The following is a 16,943-nucleotide window of genomic DNA, read 5'->3' on the forward strand; positions in this document are numbered from 1 at the left end:
TATTTAAGTATATTTTAAAAGAATAGAAATGTTGCTTGTCATACACAAATGGCTCTTAGAGAGTTATTGGTTTCATGCCAGTGCTGTCAACTTTCCAACAACAGATTGGATTGGTTAAGAAAGAAGCCATAAACAGCCTATCAACAAGTATTTATACAGATGTTAATGAATTTAAAATTCTGTTAGTATAACATTTATGCCAAACTCCAATTTTATTTGTCCTTTATTGTGAGGTATGATGCAATAACTTCTTTTAATAAACACATGCAGACCACTTACACTTTATAATGTAAATCACATTTTTACTATTCCCAGCATAAGATACATAGAATCAGCCATCTATCAAAGTTACCAAAAATATTTCCATCACATGAAGCATTTTGCTCAGTATGCAACCACGTCCTTCAAAAGCTTTTGGTAAAGAAATGAACTCATCTCCATCCATGAAACCAAGAGTATTTTGTTATTATATTACTGAGAAAGGCCATTAAGAGAAAAGAAAATAGTCATGGGAAAGTCACCATATGTATTAAAAATATAAATAATTAGCTTCTTTTTGTGTGCCCCAAATGATAATTGAATCCTAACCTCCCTCTGTAAATTTAGAAAACTGATTAATTTGAGGCATATAAGTTTAATGAACACTTATTTTGCTTTTTATGAAGAAAAAAATATTTCCATTAATTTAAAAAAGACTTCATTTCTTGTTTTTTAAATAAATTTATTTATTTATTTTTGGCTGCATTGGGTCTTCATTGCTGCGCACAGGCTTTCTCTAGTTGTGGCGAGTGGAGGCTACTCTTTTTTTTTCTTTTTCTTTTGAATTTTATTTAATTTATCTTTTTATACAGCAGGTTCTTATTAGTTATCCATTTTATACATATTAGTGTATATATGTCAGTCCCAATCTCCCAATTCATCCCACCACCACCACCCACCCCCCCCACCCCCACGGGGGCTACTCTTCATTGCAGTGCCGCAGGCTTCCCATTGCAGTGGCTTCTCTTGTTGCGGAGCGTGGACTCCAGGAGCGCAGGATTCAGTAGTTGGCTCACGGGCTCTAGAGCGCAGGCTCAGCAGTTGTGGCACACGAGCTTAGTTGCTCCAGGGCATGTGGGATCTTCCTGGATCAGGGCTCGAACCTGTGTCCCCTGCCTTGGCAGGGGGATTCTTAACTACTCTGCCACCAGGGAAGCCGCCAAGACTTCATTTCTTTTGGAGAACTTCTTAAAGCTGAACTGCTTTCTTCTAGGATTGTGTACATTGTCAACGTTTTATTTATAAAGTAACTACACACACACACACACACACACACACACACATTGTTTTAAATTTACTACCTTTGGTTGTCAATTTTTATCCCAATCTAATTCTGACTTTCAGAGCTGAAGTTTCTATTATAATAATTAAGTTAATCACATTTAGACATGTGTTATTCTCCACAATGCACAGGTTCATCTACGTGCTAAAAATCTAAATTCCAACTCTATATTTCTCAGAGAACATTAATCAACTATGACAATCACTCCGTAATTTTACCAATATTTGTTGAGCACCGTCCTACTAGGTATCACTTAAAAAGTGTATATTCTAGGAGGCAAAACAGACACATGAATAGGTAAGTAAAGTATAATGTAATAAATGCTATCATGGGGTCTCTATATTATCCTTTGGAGGGCATCTCTAACCTAATTTGGATAAGGAACGGAAGTGTTCAAAGATCAGGAGCTTACCCCAAAGAATGTAATTTCTAAACTAAGACCTGAAGACCTGAAGTAAGAACACCACTGGTAAAGTGGATAATCCCAAACACGATGTCTATAGGCAAAAATGATCATTTTGAGTAATTATAATACATCTGGATGATTGAGGCAGGAACTTAATAGATGTGTCTGAAGGTATAAGGAAGGTCTGTATGCTATGCAAAATGTTTTGAACATTATCCAAAGATAGTAGAGAACCAAGAGTTCAACCTCTGAAAGAGCAAACTAGATGTGTACTTTAGCAAGACCATTTGCAGTATGGAGATATATAAGTGGGAACAACGCCAAAAGGAAAAGGACCAGTGAGAAGGCTGTTACAGTAACTAAGAAGAGATGATAGTAGGCTGAATTTAAATAGTCACAATGCAAATACCAGAAATTTGACAGAATGAAAAGAATTTAGAAGGTAGAATCAGCAGCTGAAGGGTGAGGAAGAATGCTGGTTCAGTACAACACTCTGGTTTCTGAATTTTACATTGACGATGATGGTAGAATTATAGTAACTTAGAAAAGGTGGGATAATACATGAGTTCAGCTTTTTACATATTCTGTTTAAATTATCTGTAGGATACCATAGTGGAGAGATTTTGGATGGATACATTTCAGAAGGAGATAAGGAAAGTGATTGAAGAACTTGAATGAATATCCTCTTACAGGAAGATTATAACCAAGGAATAAGAAAGGGCCAGGATAGTACCCCAGAGAAGAATCCTGAGAGTGGAAGAGATAGCAAAGGAAGATGAGCCCTTGAAGGAAACTGGGGTTTAGACAAAAGGGCAGAGAAAAACCAGATAAGTGGAATTAAACAAGACTCAAAGGAAATAATCCTTTTAAGAAGGAAGACGTGAACAATGTATAATATCATGGAGGAGTCAGTAAGAATTTCAAAAAGTCCCAAAGATTTAGCAGTACTAATGATCTTGGTGTGAACAGTTCCAGTGAAATGGTGTGGGGAGGAAGCCATATTGCAGTGAGCTGAAGCACGAATGTCAGTGAGTCAACAGAGACTCTCACTCACGCCTGTTCAAAATGAGGGCAGTGGGGATGAAAGGAGGAGCCAGGTATTACTGAGATACCCAGCAGGGAGACTAGACCCAGTTTCTGGATTAGATGTCATTACATAAGGAATGAGCAGCCAAGGTTTACTCCAGGTCTGAATGACTTGGGAATTCAGGAAGAAAACCAGACTTAGTAGGATGATAATGATAAAAACAAGTTGTGATTCTGAAGTTCAGCTGGATCTGAGAACAGGAATAAGATAGAGGTTGTTGATATCTAGTTCTCTAAGCTGCCAGCCTCATGAGGCAATAAAGAATGCATATCTAATTGACTGGCATCAAAAGCCAGCACAGGGCTTCCCTGGTGGCGCAGTGGTTGAGAGTCTGCCTGCCGATGCAGGGGACACGGGTTTGTGCCCCGGTCCGGGAAGATCCCACATGCCGGGGAGCGGCTGGGCCCGTGAGCCATGCCGCTGAGCCTGTGCGTCCGGAGCCTGTGCTCCGCAACGGGAGAGGCCACAACAGTGAGAGGCCCGAGTACCGCAAAAAAAAAAAAAAAAAAGCCAGCAGAATACCAGGCATGGGGTGTGGTGGTGGATAGCAGGGGTGCGGGTGCTCCTAGATACTTGCAGAATGACAAGCATCAACATCTGAAGGAACACAAATATAAAGGAGACTGAAGGGAAGCACTCAAAGTCTGATGTTCCAAAGTCCTGTAGAGAAGAGAGTTTTAAGACAAAGAAAATGTTCTGTGTAGTTGAATTGAGCAGAGAGGCCAATGAAGATAAGGAATAAATGTGTTTGGTAGATAAGATGGTTTGAGGCCCTCATAGTAAGGACACTTTCAATTTGGCAAAATCGGATTGCAATAAATTAAGGAGGAAATGGAAAGGAAAGACGGAGAGAGTAGACTCCTCTTAAAAGAATTTTGTTAACAACCGGTATCTTTTAGTGTGAAAGACAAAATATTAGAAGAGTATAGAATTTGTCCCTGAAATCTTATGTGTCATTTTATATAAGTTTATCAAATTGGGAGATACAAACCTATAAATTATGAGAGGAAAATTGTTTATAGTTTAGAAAATATTTAGCAAGTAGGTAAATTTGGATACCTAGAGAAGAAAATATTTGCACCAGTGATAACAGATAAAGGATTATGAATGTCAGTTGAAGACAAAAATGGAAATACTAGAATCCAGCAGATAATTGGGGAGAACAAGAAAGATATTTTACACTTTATGACCTATAATTGGTAAATAATCATATGAAATCACTTTCAATCTCACTAGCAGTAGAGACATATAAATTAAAATCATATTAGACAATATTTTTCTCAAATCATCAACAGCTTTAAAATATTTAATATCCCAATGTTGACTAGGGGCTTAGTGAAATGAATAACCTCATATAGCATGTGGTAAATTGGTGAAAGTTTTAAAAACTATTTGACAATATAGATTATATTGTGTCCCTCAAAATATTTATAACTTCAGACATGTTATCTTTAATTCCACCTGAAAAAGTGGATTAATTAAATAGGATACTTAAAAACCTTCATGTAACAAGTTAGTACCTCACAGTGTATAACCCCTAAAAGTATTTTCAGGATGAGATTTCCATTACATAGAATGCATTTGTTATAGTACTAACTGAAAAGTAGAATGTATAGGATACATACAATTGTATGTAAACAAAAAACAAATCTATGAACAAAAGAACTAAAAGAAAATGCCTTAAAAGTGTTATCCAGTTGTTGTCTTTGAATAGTGGGGCTCTCTGTGGATTTTCTTCTCTTTGACTTTTTAGTTTTCAGTATTTTTAAAATCATCTATTATGAAAATGTATTATTTTTATAATAAAAAGTTTAACAATTTGTTTAGATAAAATTATTAAAATGTGTGTTTTGAAGTAAAGCAGCATATAGAGACTGTAGTAACTAGGGGAGAGCAGGAATCAAAAGGAGACCTTTTTTCTTAGGTTGATGGTACGAGAAATTTATGAAGACCCAGAGAAGCAGGGAAGAGCAGTAGATAGGCAGTAGGTTTGAGTTTTGCAGACCAAATGATGCTTCTAAAACCAAGAGGATTTATTGGGGAGCCTGAGTAGAAGGTGATAAGCATCTGTTAAGTAATCCGGGTCACCATCATTCTTCCCACACAAAATGCTAAAAGCAAGCTTCAAGGAGTAAATACTACTTTCTCCTCAGTGACAGAGGTAATCCTAAAATGGTTTAGCGAAAATCATTTACCAGAATCATTTCCTCCAGCATTTGAATGGCAGTATTTTTGAATACATCCAACCAATATCACCACTATGCTAGTTCTCTTTTTTACACTGAACTCGTACCAATCTACCAGTCTATGCCTTCAGTTTAAAAGGGTTAATATGAATTGGACCCTTACAGTGAAATCTCTAATCTTTACCCAGGGATTGTTGTTTAGAACCTTGGCTGAGCTCTGATGTAAAACCACTTAGGGTTTATGGAGTGTTATCGTGCAGTTGAGGAAAACTTTTCAGAATGAACACTTTAAAAAGGGACTATTGCAAGTATATGTCACTATTTTAAGAAACAGAAAGACATAGAGATAATTTTTATTTTCAGCTAAAAGTACACTTGCTACAAAACGATTCTCTGCATATCAAGAGTAGGTAAGTTTCCAGTCGTGGGTCCAGTTGATTATCCGGGTCACTGATTCCTCACTACTATCTGTCATTGTACCCATGGGTTCACCATTTGGTCTAGTCAACCAAGAAAGGCAGATAAAAGTCTGGGACTCTGCTGGTGAAGAGACTTAATGCTTAATGCAGTATGGGTGTAGCAACCCCAAATCTTCCCTTTGTTTGAGTCTCTTTTATAGTTTCTTTATAAGGAAGGCCATTTATCAAAATGGTGTCTGCTCATGGATTCAGTGGTCAGCCCTTGAAAGTGAAGTAATTGTTCCTTCAATACAGCAACTATGGAGGGATTGGCTTAAACTCAGGAAGAAGGGGTATGACCATTTTAGAAACATAAAGTGGCACAAGAAGTTAACAGGCAGTTAACTTTACTAAGTAACGTAATTTAGAGAAAAAAAATCTTAATTTGTAGCTTTCCTGAGAACTGGCTCCAGTATCTCTTTGGACTGAAAACTAGAGTCATTTCACTAATACAACAGTAACTTTTAAGGAATAAAAAGACATGATGAATGTACCATCCTCAACATATTCAGAAAGACAGATGCTAAACGTGCATATACATGTGTGATGTATACATGTGTATACATGTATGTGTCTCTGTACAGCACCAAGCATTCAAAATAGGCTTTGCACCATGCTCCATTTGTTTTCCAAACAACTTGCAAATATAAAATGACTTTCTATGTACCAAGATCTATAGTGAAAGAATAATTCCAATTAATGAATTGACATTTTAAACATCAGGTTTTAAATTATAGAATTCTTGTGAGTTTGATTACCATGAGTTAGTTTCAAGAGGTACCTTCTCTGGTGTACTGTCAGTCAAGCCTACGATGCTAACAAGTCCCTAAGCATGGTGATGGCACCAAAAAAGAAGCAGTCTAACAACTCAAGAGAAGTGCTCTAGAACAACAGGTCTTCATTGTAACTCAAATGACATTGATGTAGCAGCAATGTCTGCAGGGTTTTTTTGAAAACTACAAATATATATATAGTAAATTTAAATGTGAATATAATGGTCGGATTTTTCTTTTTCTTTTATTTTCTTACTATTTTATTTTTCTTTATATTTGTTATCTTGTGTTCTTACCTTGTATAATTTCTCCTCTTGCATGTTCTCCATACCCATCTTCATTGTTACGCTTTCCCCCCCTCCGTCTTTGAAATCACTGCTATGGCATTAGCACAGGTTTCCTAAACCTAATATAAATGATATCCTAACTTAAGTATTGTACTAGCTTACACGAACCAAGCTTAGTTTTACATAGAATTAAAATTCTGTTTTGAAAATCCTCAATATAATTTATAAATTCTACATATGGATAAGATAGCATGAGAACAATTAGACTTTAAATTCCGTCTACCAAAAATAATTATCTGCATTTTCTAAAACACTAAAAAACAAGCCCTATAAAATGTAGGTTGCACTAAAACAACTCCTTTATTTTTCAAAATAGGTGGGTTTGAAACCAAGCTGGAAAAGCACTTAATCTATAAGTGACTGACATTATTTCTCTTACAGATGATTTAGCTCCCATGAATTAAATTGTCTTGTTTTTCTTTTTTTCTTGTGATAAAATTGTTAGCCTAGACTGAACTGCTTGGCCAAAATTTGATCTCTTTAAATAACAAATAAAATTTCCATACTTTTTCCCTAGGTAAGGAAGAAGAATTTATGTGTAAGGATACCACTGCAAATGAAAAATTAGAAAGGAATAAAGAATATACATACCAATGGCTTCATACACAGGTTGGGGTTCATGAAACTAGTTCCAGAAACATGAAATGGTGAGGTCATTTCCTTTAAATTAGATTTTTGTATTGCAAATACATCTTGAAAACTGAAACCTAGGTTAATTGTTCTAAAACAAACATGACTTTATATAGCCAAAGGCCAATACTCTACATTGCCAGGTTATAAATGGCCTCTTATGTAGAATAGATTTGATCACTGTTTATATTTTTCACCATAAAATATTCAAGAACTTAGTTTCTGTATTGCTTAAAACCAACACAAATGATTGATGGTGATGATGAACCACACAAATGATTCTACTTTATAAAGTAAAATGCATGGTATTGATTAACTGTTTATAAATATCATATGTATTGGAGGTATAGTATTTTATTTTATGTTATTTTTGTTATCATATATGTTTGGCAGTTAAAATTATAATTCAACCCTGATGCCACTTTACTAGTCATGTAACTGATTTTCAATGATGTCTCAATGCTTTAGTTTCCTCTTCTTTATAGTGAGATGATAATAACTTATCTCTCTACTTCACAATAGAAGTGAGCTCTCAAGGTTGAGGGTATCAAATGTTGATGTCCCTTAGCAGCAAACAAGGTGCCTTGAGCTTAATAGGTAATCAATAAATTTTTATTACATTAATGTATGTATTAGTTTTCTAGGGCTGCCATAACAAAATACCACAGATTGTGTGGCTTTAAGAGCAGAGATGTGTCTATATTTTCTCACAGTTCTGGAGGTTTTAAGTCCAAGATCAAGGAGTCAGCAAATTTGGTTTCTTTAGAGGTCCATCTCCTTGGCTTGCAGATGGCTACCTTCTCACTGTGTCCTCACATGACCATCCCTCCACCTGTGTTATCTGTGTTTTAACCTCTTCTTACAAGGACACCAGTTATATTGGATTAGGGCCCACCCCTATGACCTCTTTTTACCTTAAGTACCTCTTTAAAGGCCCTATCTTCACATAGTCATATTCTGAGGTATTGAAGATTAAGATCTGAACATATAAACTTCGAAGGAACAAAATTCAGCCCAAAAAATGTAACATAAAGCACTTATGTGCATAACCACTAAACCAAAGTTTTAAGGAAAAAGAAGTCTGGATATAATATTTTGACATAAATTTTTAAAAACTGAAGTATAGTTGATTTACAATGTGTTAGTTTCAGGTGTACAGCACATACCTATTCTTTTTCATGTTCTTTTCTCTTATAGGTTATTACAAAATACTGAGTATAGTTCCCTGTGCTATACAGCTGACATAAATTTTTAAGACTTTCATTTTAGCTACATATATCCACAAAACAGTAAAAAAAAGAAGCACTATTATAAGCATTTATTAAATATGTAAACCAGTATTGAATATAAATGTAGATGACACTTTGGAAACATTTCCAGGGATTGTGGGTGATAACTATTTAAATGAATAACAAACAAATAAATCTACAATTATGAGGGCTGAAACTTAATTTAGCAGAAAATTATAATGTGCAAAAATGAAACCTTTTTTTATAATATATACAAATGGAAACCTTTATATGTAGTCAATTCTATCCATATAATTTCTTTAAAAACATGGAAAAGAAAGTGAAGAATGAAAGTGAAATTAAAACATTTCAAAATCTGGATTGTTATATCCTATTTCATTGTGAGCAAAGAAAGTAGGAATAAAGCAATCAACATTTGAGACTTTTTTATTTTGCTAAGTATTCTAATTAATGCAAGCACAATTTATTTTATGTTGGTATTAATCAATTTAGCATAATTCATAACATGACATTCTTAGGACTGTAAACAAATACAGTATAACCCATAGCTTACCATCTGTATTAACCAGGTATAAGAGGTCTGGTTTAGAAATATAAAAGCATCTGTATAGATAATGTGAAAAATACAAGCAAAATGTTTCAGGATGTATTTTAGATATGCTTAAACATTTCACAACCTCCCTTACTCCTAAATAAGTTATGTTTAAACATATAATGCAACAGGCAATTGTTGATGGATTTTCTGTTTTGAAAATACAATATAATATATAAAAGAAGATATAGGTAGTAATATCTTAAGAAAAATTGTTTTCAAAAACAGAAGTTCTTGAAAAGCCAAATATCAACAGAAGTTCATTGTGAGCATTAGTATAATGCCTTAAATACACCAGAGCTATTTTAAAAATAGGAAGTTTTGCCTTTCTTATAAGTAAGATATATAAGTACATGTAGTAAAATATTTATATTTTCTATAATTTATTAACTATGGTTATTGGTACTTTCAGATTTTTGATCTGTTTATGTGCTTATGTTCGGCAAAGAAGGGTAGCATTAAAGTGCTGTTTAGAAATTTAAATTTCATGTCAAACTGAATTTTAAAATGACTATGAAAATATGTAAATTTGTATGTATTTTTGCATGTCACCTAATTTAAGAAAACTATTATTTCCATTTTGTAAATTATTTATTTCTCCCAAAATTTTCATTGGGCATGTCTTTCATAGTCTTCCTCTACATTTATATAATGATATGATTTCTGTTTTTGTCACTATGCAGCAATCACTTCTTGCCTGAGTTAGATCCAGATGTACTTAATGGTGGAAGAGTTCAGCTTGTGGTAAGAAATGTGTTTAAAGTTCAGAAAAAATGTTGTGCACACCAGTACTCAATAAATGGCACTTTAAGATATGTCCATAAGTAGTGTAAATTATGAAAATACCACAACTGTATCTTTTTGGGATAATGTCAAAATGCTATGTATTAAAATAGTACCATGTTTTCTTGGCTTGTAATATAACTTTAAAATATGATATTACTTTAAAATATTAATTCTATATGGTAGATTTTAAAATATTAGCATGCTACCGTATTTTTTAAAATACTCTGGACAAGAAGTTGTATGATAACATTATTTTCTAGAATATTTTAAGAGTAGGATATTTGAGGGAAACAGCAAATTACCCTCACAACTCAGGAAATCAAACCAGATAAAAATTAGAAAGTAATTGTGAACTCCACCATTCTAAGTAATAAAGTGTAAATTATTGGAGCTCAGGACTTCCCTGGTGGTGCAGTGGTTAAGACTTCATCTTCCAATCCAGGGAGTGCAGGTTTCGATCCCTGGTGGGGGAACTAAGAGCCCACATGCCTTGCAGCCAAAAAAACAAAACATAAAACAGAAGCGATATTGTAACACATTCAATAAAGACTTTTAAAAAATGGGCCACATCAAAAAAATTATTTTTTAATTGTTGGAGCTTTAGGAACAACCAAGTTCTAACTTGGTCACCAGAGTGTAGACTCTAGACAGTATAACTAATGGGCATTGCAAAAGTCAGTTGAACTATATATATGTTATTAGAAGGAAGACTATATTAGCAGAAGGAGAATGGCCAATATGGAGTCTAGAGAAAGAGTCCCCAAACAAGAAATTTTAAATGTGTTTCCAGAAATTTCCAGAGAAGAGGTTACCCTAACTAATGATGGAAGTGTGTGGCCTCCTTGGCAGGTGAAAATGGATGCATCAAGTGACCCTAACTTTATGACACCTTCCATTTATGTCAACTAGTAAATATTCCTTGCTCAAATTCTACATTCACCAAGAAAACTGATTATAATTTAACTTACCACGTAGAATTTAGTATAAAAAGATAATGTATTCCCTAATGGGAACTGGTATTATGGTATCCAGGGCAGTTATTCATCATTCTCATGAATAACTCATTCAAGGAGTTTTCCTGAAAGAGGAGAAAAATTAGGACAATAGCTAAAATTAGTGTGTTTATGAAAATATATAGAATCTATGTACATATTTGAAATAATCACTCAGCAAGTATTTTCTTGCATTTTAATAGAGATCCCTGTGGCAGAGTGACATGTAGATTACCCTAGGAAAATTGGTACTTCAGGCTATTAACACCCTACGTGTTATTGACTAGCACTTTTGCACAGATTTTTGTGTGGCCACTTTGGAGCAAGAATGGGGAATATAAAAGTGCCAAGGAATGCCAGGATAAAGGAAGGGATATTACATTTAATTATTATACCTCTAAAAATGAATGAAAACAGATTGGGTAGATTACTAATCAAAATGGTTCTATGAGATTAATGCTCTGACATTAACCTCCTTCCTCCCTATCCCACTATATTATACTACCTACAAATGTATGGCAAATACATAGCAATGATAAATGATTTTTTTAATATGTTGAAGAGGTACAGCTGTACACAAAACAAGGTAAGTATTAATAGTAGTAGAACAGACTTTTTTTTTTTTTTGAGTCAAGACAGGGGAATGGATCAAGGATTTATGCGAAAAGGATACTGGGGTAATTGAAGGCCAAGAGTGGAAATCATGCAGGGTGTTGGAGAATAAAAACACCCTACTAGTGGGGGAACTTGTACAGATAATTGCACAACTGGGACCAGGCCACAACTAAGAGGAAAATCTTAAGATTTTAAAAAGCTGCAACTGCTGCTACTATAAGATCCTCAAAGACATAAGAATAACACCCATAATAAAAGGACAGAAAATTATGGAACAAAAATGATCAAATTTTAATTAAAGGAGAGATGGATATGCAAATAAGCCTATTATAAATTCTGGAAATAAAAAATATCATTGAACTGAACCCTCGACTAGACATCATAGAGAATTAGTGAATTGAAAGTTTATTTACAAAGGAACAATAGATTGACAGCTAACATCATATCAGAACAAGGCATACCAAAAGACAATGGAGTTATTTCTTAATAATAGGGATGAATATAAATATCATCTAGAATATTCATCACTAACCTTCAAAAGTGAGGACAGTTAGACATAATCAAACGTTCAAATGCTGGGTTTTGAGGAAGCTAATAAATAACCTCTCTGTCTTCCAAATGGGATTAAAGCATATTGTATGACAGACAGGAATGAGAAAAATGGAAACAAGATATTATTTTACTTACTTCCACATATATACTTCAGAAGGCATGTCATAGAGCTAGACAATTATATTGTTTATTAAATTTATCCCCCCAAAACGCTAGCATTTTCCTGCAGAAGACAGTCATAGTTCAGGTTCTCCAGAAAACATACTCTGAGATTCTGATATTTGAAAGCAGGATGTTAATTGGGGAGGCTTTCAGGAACAACTCCTTTGAGGGATGAAAAAAGCAGGATTGAGCAGAAGGAGAAGGTGAATTTTCAAAAGAGTTAAATGATAAATCTTAACATTAATATGTGCAAGGCCCCTACAATGATAACTACCAAACATTGCTTATAAAAAAATCAAAGAGATATACCACATGCATTAATAGGAAGACTCAAATTGTAAGATGTCAGTTCTTTCCAAATGATCCAAATGATCTAAGTTAATAATAATAAACTTTAGAAAGCTTTTTAGTAGAAATGGACAGATTTTTAAAATGGAATTTTAAATATGAAAATGCATAAGACCTAGAATAGTCAATGCACTCTTGAAAAGGAATAGTAAGGAGAGTCACACTATTTGATTTCAAGACTTGCTATAAAACCCCAGTAATCAAGACTGTATGTTATGTTCATAAAGAAAAAAAAAATCAATCAATGGAAAAGAATAGAGAGTCCAGACGAATACCATACTTATAAAGTTAATTGATTTCCTTAAAGATACTAAAGCAATTAAAAAGAGGGAAAGAATAATTTTTTCAACAAATAGTGCCGGGCAACTGGACATCTACATGGAAAAAAGAAATGAATCTCAACTCCTACTTCACATCTTACTTAAAAATAAATTTGAGATGAATCGTGGGTCTAAATGTAGAAGCTAACATTATAAAAATTCTCAAAGAAAACATAGTATGGTATTTTCAAAAACCTGAAGTAGGCAAAGATTTCTCAGATAAAACAAAAAAAGCATAATCAAAAAAAGAAAAAAGTAAAGGTTACTTAGTAACTGACATTGTTTTCTATTTTGAAAGAAACAATCTTTTGGATATTAATGGCTTAGATGATAAGGTTTTTGGAAGGCATGTGTTCACAAACATTTTCTTGACATGTAGGTATTGTCTTGTTTGGAGGAGGGTGGGATTTCTGCGTTTTAAGTAGGTGTAGTGAAATTATGTCATTAAATTGAAGCAAATAAAACCTGATTTTAAAATCCTGAGGCTTACAGATAAAGCCTCTTTAGCCAGCAGGAGAGTCCCCTATGTGGTTAACATGTTTTTCCTTGTTTTGTAACTGGTCTCACCAAAATTGTGGTATTGCTTTGATAGTTACCCCTTATTCCTGACTGGTTCTTTTGATGTCTTAGCATTGATGGAGCTATTCTAATGGGAACATTAAATACGTACTCTTGTGCACTAATTGAAATAAAATCGGGAAAGAATGTGTTACATTTTTTAGACTAAAATCACAAGTGTAAATTGGAAGCCAATTGTTATTTATTTCATTTTCAACAGTTTTCTACTGAGGTTTTTTAACAAAACAATTGTATCACTTAGCCAGATACATTTTAAAAAGTGACTGATGCTATAGAATGGTTTCTATTCTGAGTTCAGTAGTAGCAAACTTGCTCACTTAACAATGAGAAGGTCATGAATATGGGTGGGAAGGTGGGAAGGGGATGTAAAGGAGAAGAGCAAAGATCTGGATCTGAAAGAAGATTATCTTTAGATTCAGGTTTCATGAGTTTTTGTAGCTCATCATATGGGGATAGCTTTTTAACCACAGCGATGGTTTTATGGCTTTATTTCACTCTATTTAAATTTTTCTCACATCAAACATTAAGGACAATGCTTTCTCACAGGACTTCAAGCATTCTGTGGTTTGGGTGAAATCCCAGCTACTTTGAGGCTGCTTTGCATTCCATCATGGCATTTTCTCCCACTTCAGGGCTGAATCCTGATAAATCCTTACTTAATGATATTAGACATTATGTAAAAACAATATTTTATAGTCAAGAAGTGACCCTTTCAACTCTTAAGTTCAGCCCAAGATAGTAATAAAAGTTCTGAGAGTAATTTTAGATGAAATAAATTACCTAACATATATGTCCTTAAAATAAAATATCTTGAAATTTCTATCTATCCTTACTCCCAAATTAGACTTAATATATAGTATTTTTATATTAATAATGACTATAATGAGAAGGCAGAGATCTTTTGTGACTTTGTAGTATACAAATATGTGATGAAAGGCATTTCAGGGAATTTTATAAGTAGTAAAACATAAATATTGCAGAAAATAATCCAATGTGACATTTCTAACATTCAATTAAGAATTAAATAATATCCTTGGTAAATAAATGATGTTAAGTTATTTAAAGTTTCGTCAGTTGCCTTTAAGATTGATTTTCATCAAAATTACTGTACTAAAGTATTTTCTTTTGTTGTACAGACTCAAATAGCAAACCTCAATTTTAAAATTGGCTCTTATTTGCAAAAAATGCTTTGACATAGTGCATTTGTTCTGCCTGGGCAGAAATAAAGGATTGTGGTATCATTTTGGAGAAGGTTGTTTGACAGAGCCTGTTTGTTTATTTGGGGTAATGTGAGCTGCATTCAGAAAATGTCATATTTTGTTTCATGATTGTATACATTCTCTCCCACTGCTCCCAGGCAAGGCTTGTAAGCAGAGAAGACATGGATTTAGAACTTTTTTCCATGACCAGTGGAAGTGCTTTGTCTGTGAAGAGAGAAAAAAAAAATCAGGCACACAGACACTCAGCAGGATCTTCAAGTAAGTTGTGGTTTCCTTCAGAATTAATTTAGAAATCACAAATGAATTGATGGAAACTAATGCCAGCAAGCATCCTTTAACAGATAAGGGGTAGGATGCCAGCAACCAGAACTGCCCAAAACTATGCATTTGAATTTTTTCCTTCTTTAAATGTCTTCTTTTGATATAAACAGAATTAAATTATTTCAAAATTAATAGCATCAGTTTTTATTTTAATTGTATTCTGTGACTCAGTGGTCTACTCCCCCACCCCCCAACCCCCATGGATTGTATTGAATTCTTTGATCATTTAGTTCTAAAAGAATTTGTTTAGGCTAATTGTAAAAAGTTGGATTTATATATCAAAGTAGTGTGTTTTGGTCTTTTGTCATTAATTTAATATATATTGTAAGTAAAATTTGTTTTTGAAGGAAATTTTTTTTTAAATAACAGATTTTAGATAATAATTTTATACTGTCAAAACCATGCTCTTAAAAACTATTTCCACTGAAAAGATGACAGTTTATATTTCTTAATGATGACTTTTTCCAATTGTAAACTTGTCACACACATCTGTTACCTTTAATTTGGTAATATAACTATATATATATCATGGTTTCAACAAGAATTGCCTAGCAGTTCTTAACTCTGAAAAGATTGTAAACATTAAAAAATATCTGTATCTTAGGATATTTGGGGGTAATAAAGCATAATTTTTTCAAACTCTTCAATTAACTTACACTGTAGAGATTTTGAAATATCTTCTACAGTGTTATGGTATATGAGTATAAAAGATGTTTCATTTAATACCGTATTTTGTTAATTTTCCCAAAGTATACTGAACCTCAAAAGTCCACACATTAACTTACACTTCATTTTAAGGAACAGTTATTCTATAAAAAGATTTATTATTCATTGATGGTATGGTTATATACACACAAAGTCAATATTTGATTGAATATGAACAATTCAACAGTCCGGATGATGCTCTTCAGATAAATGAAAACTTCAAAATGGTTCTCTGACTTTTCATCCAGATGCTTGGTATTATTAGATTACAGTCATTTAAATCCATTAATACATGCAAGTTCATTTTGATAAATTTTAATTTTGTTTTAAAATTATTCTTTTAATATGTCTAACTTAAAAATATTTCCCAGCCTTCAAAGTTCTTAGAGTGCTTGAATTCTCCTTACTTAATTATAGAATCTGGTCATGAAAGGTTACTCTAGTCAATATGGTTAAGAAATATTTTAGGTTCATTCACCTAAGTAAAATTATTCATTTAATATAAATTTTCTACAGCAACATAATGTGTTAATTACATCAATTATATATATATATATATATATATATATATATATATATATATATATACACATATGCATTTCAGGAGGAAATGTGCCACACATAATAATGAATATTGCCATATCCATTTTAAGCATTGCCTATTACAAACTCATATCACTTCGAAGCAGTGTAGGTAAAAAGAAACAAACCAAATAAAATTTTAACAAAAATTGCCTTTTCACTGTACAGAATAACAAAGCTTCTGTTCATAATGTACCATCTGAATGTTAAAACATAAATAACTCAATGTCAGCAGCTATCCTGAAATGCACAAGCTTCATCTTTCACTTACATAGACACTGAATCATAGATTTTAGAGTATACAAGATCATTATAGAGAGTTCATTTCTTAACACTTTCTCTAAGAAACTGTAGTAAGGCAATTCTCACTGTAATTTCAATTAGTTTGTCAATAAGTGACATTATTGCAAACACTACTAATCACTAAATCTGTCCATCCTCATTGTAATTTCAATTAGTCAATAAGTGATGTTATTGCCAACACTACTAATCACTAAATCTGTTCACTTAGTGACAATTTAAGACAAGCCACTTTAGAAAAATAGAGTTTTTATTAAATAACAGAATGAATATGAATAAATACTACTTGCTGCATTACTGTCATTACTAGTTTACTATAATAGTCATGTAATATAACGGTAAAGGGTGTGAGTGAGCTCAGACACCAGTTTGCCTAGATCTGTATCATGACTTAATTTCCTCATCCTTAAA

General features: G+C 33.2%; 1 protein-coding gene across 4 annotated transcripts in view; it reads left to right on the forward strand.

The window, feature by feature from the left end:
• Positions 1-16,943, forward strand: part of LRRIQ1 (leucine rich repeats and IQ motif containing 1) — a 197,776-nt gene that overhangs the window by 162,924 nt on the left and 17,909 nt on the right. For 2 of the 4 annotated variants that reach the window (XM_029204164.1, XM_029204163.1), the window contains 3 exons: positions 7,096-7,225; positions 9,734-9,794; positions 14,762-14,882. In XM_029204164.1, coding sequence (XP_029059997.1) covers positions 7,096-7,225; positions 9,734-9,794; positions 14,762-14,882 — 312 coding nt within the window. Of the gene's footprint in view, positions 1-7,095; positions 7,226-9,733; positions 9,795-14,761; positions 14,915-16,943 lie in introns of those variants that run through there. The other 2 variants (XM_029204165.1, XM_029204166.1) reach the window with 2 other exon arrangements.

Source organism: Monodon monoceros, unplaced genomic scaffold, assembly GCF_005190385.1.
Source record: "Monodon monoceros isolate NGI ecotype Baffin Bay Population unplaced genomic scaffold, NGI_Narwhal_1 Super_Scaffold_6, whole genome shotgun sequence".
Classification (NCBI taxonomy): Eukaryota; Metazoa; Chordata; class Mammalia; order Artiodactyla; family Monodontidae; genus Monodon; species Monodon monoceros.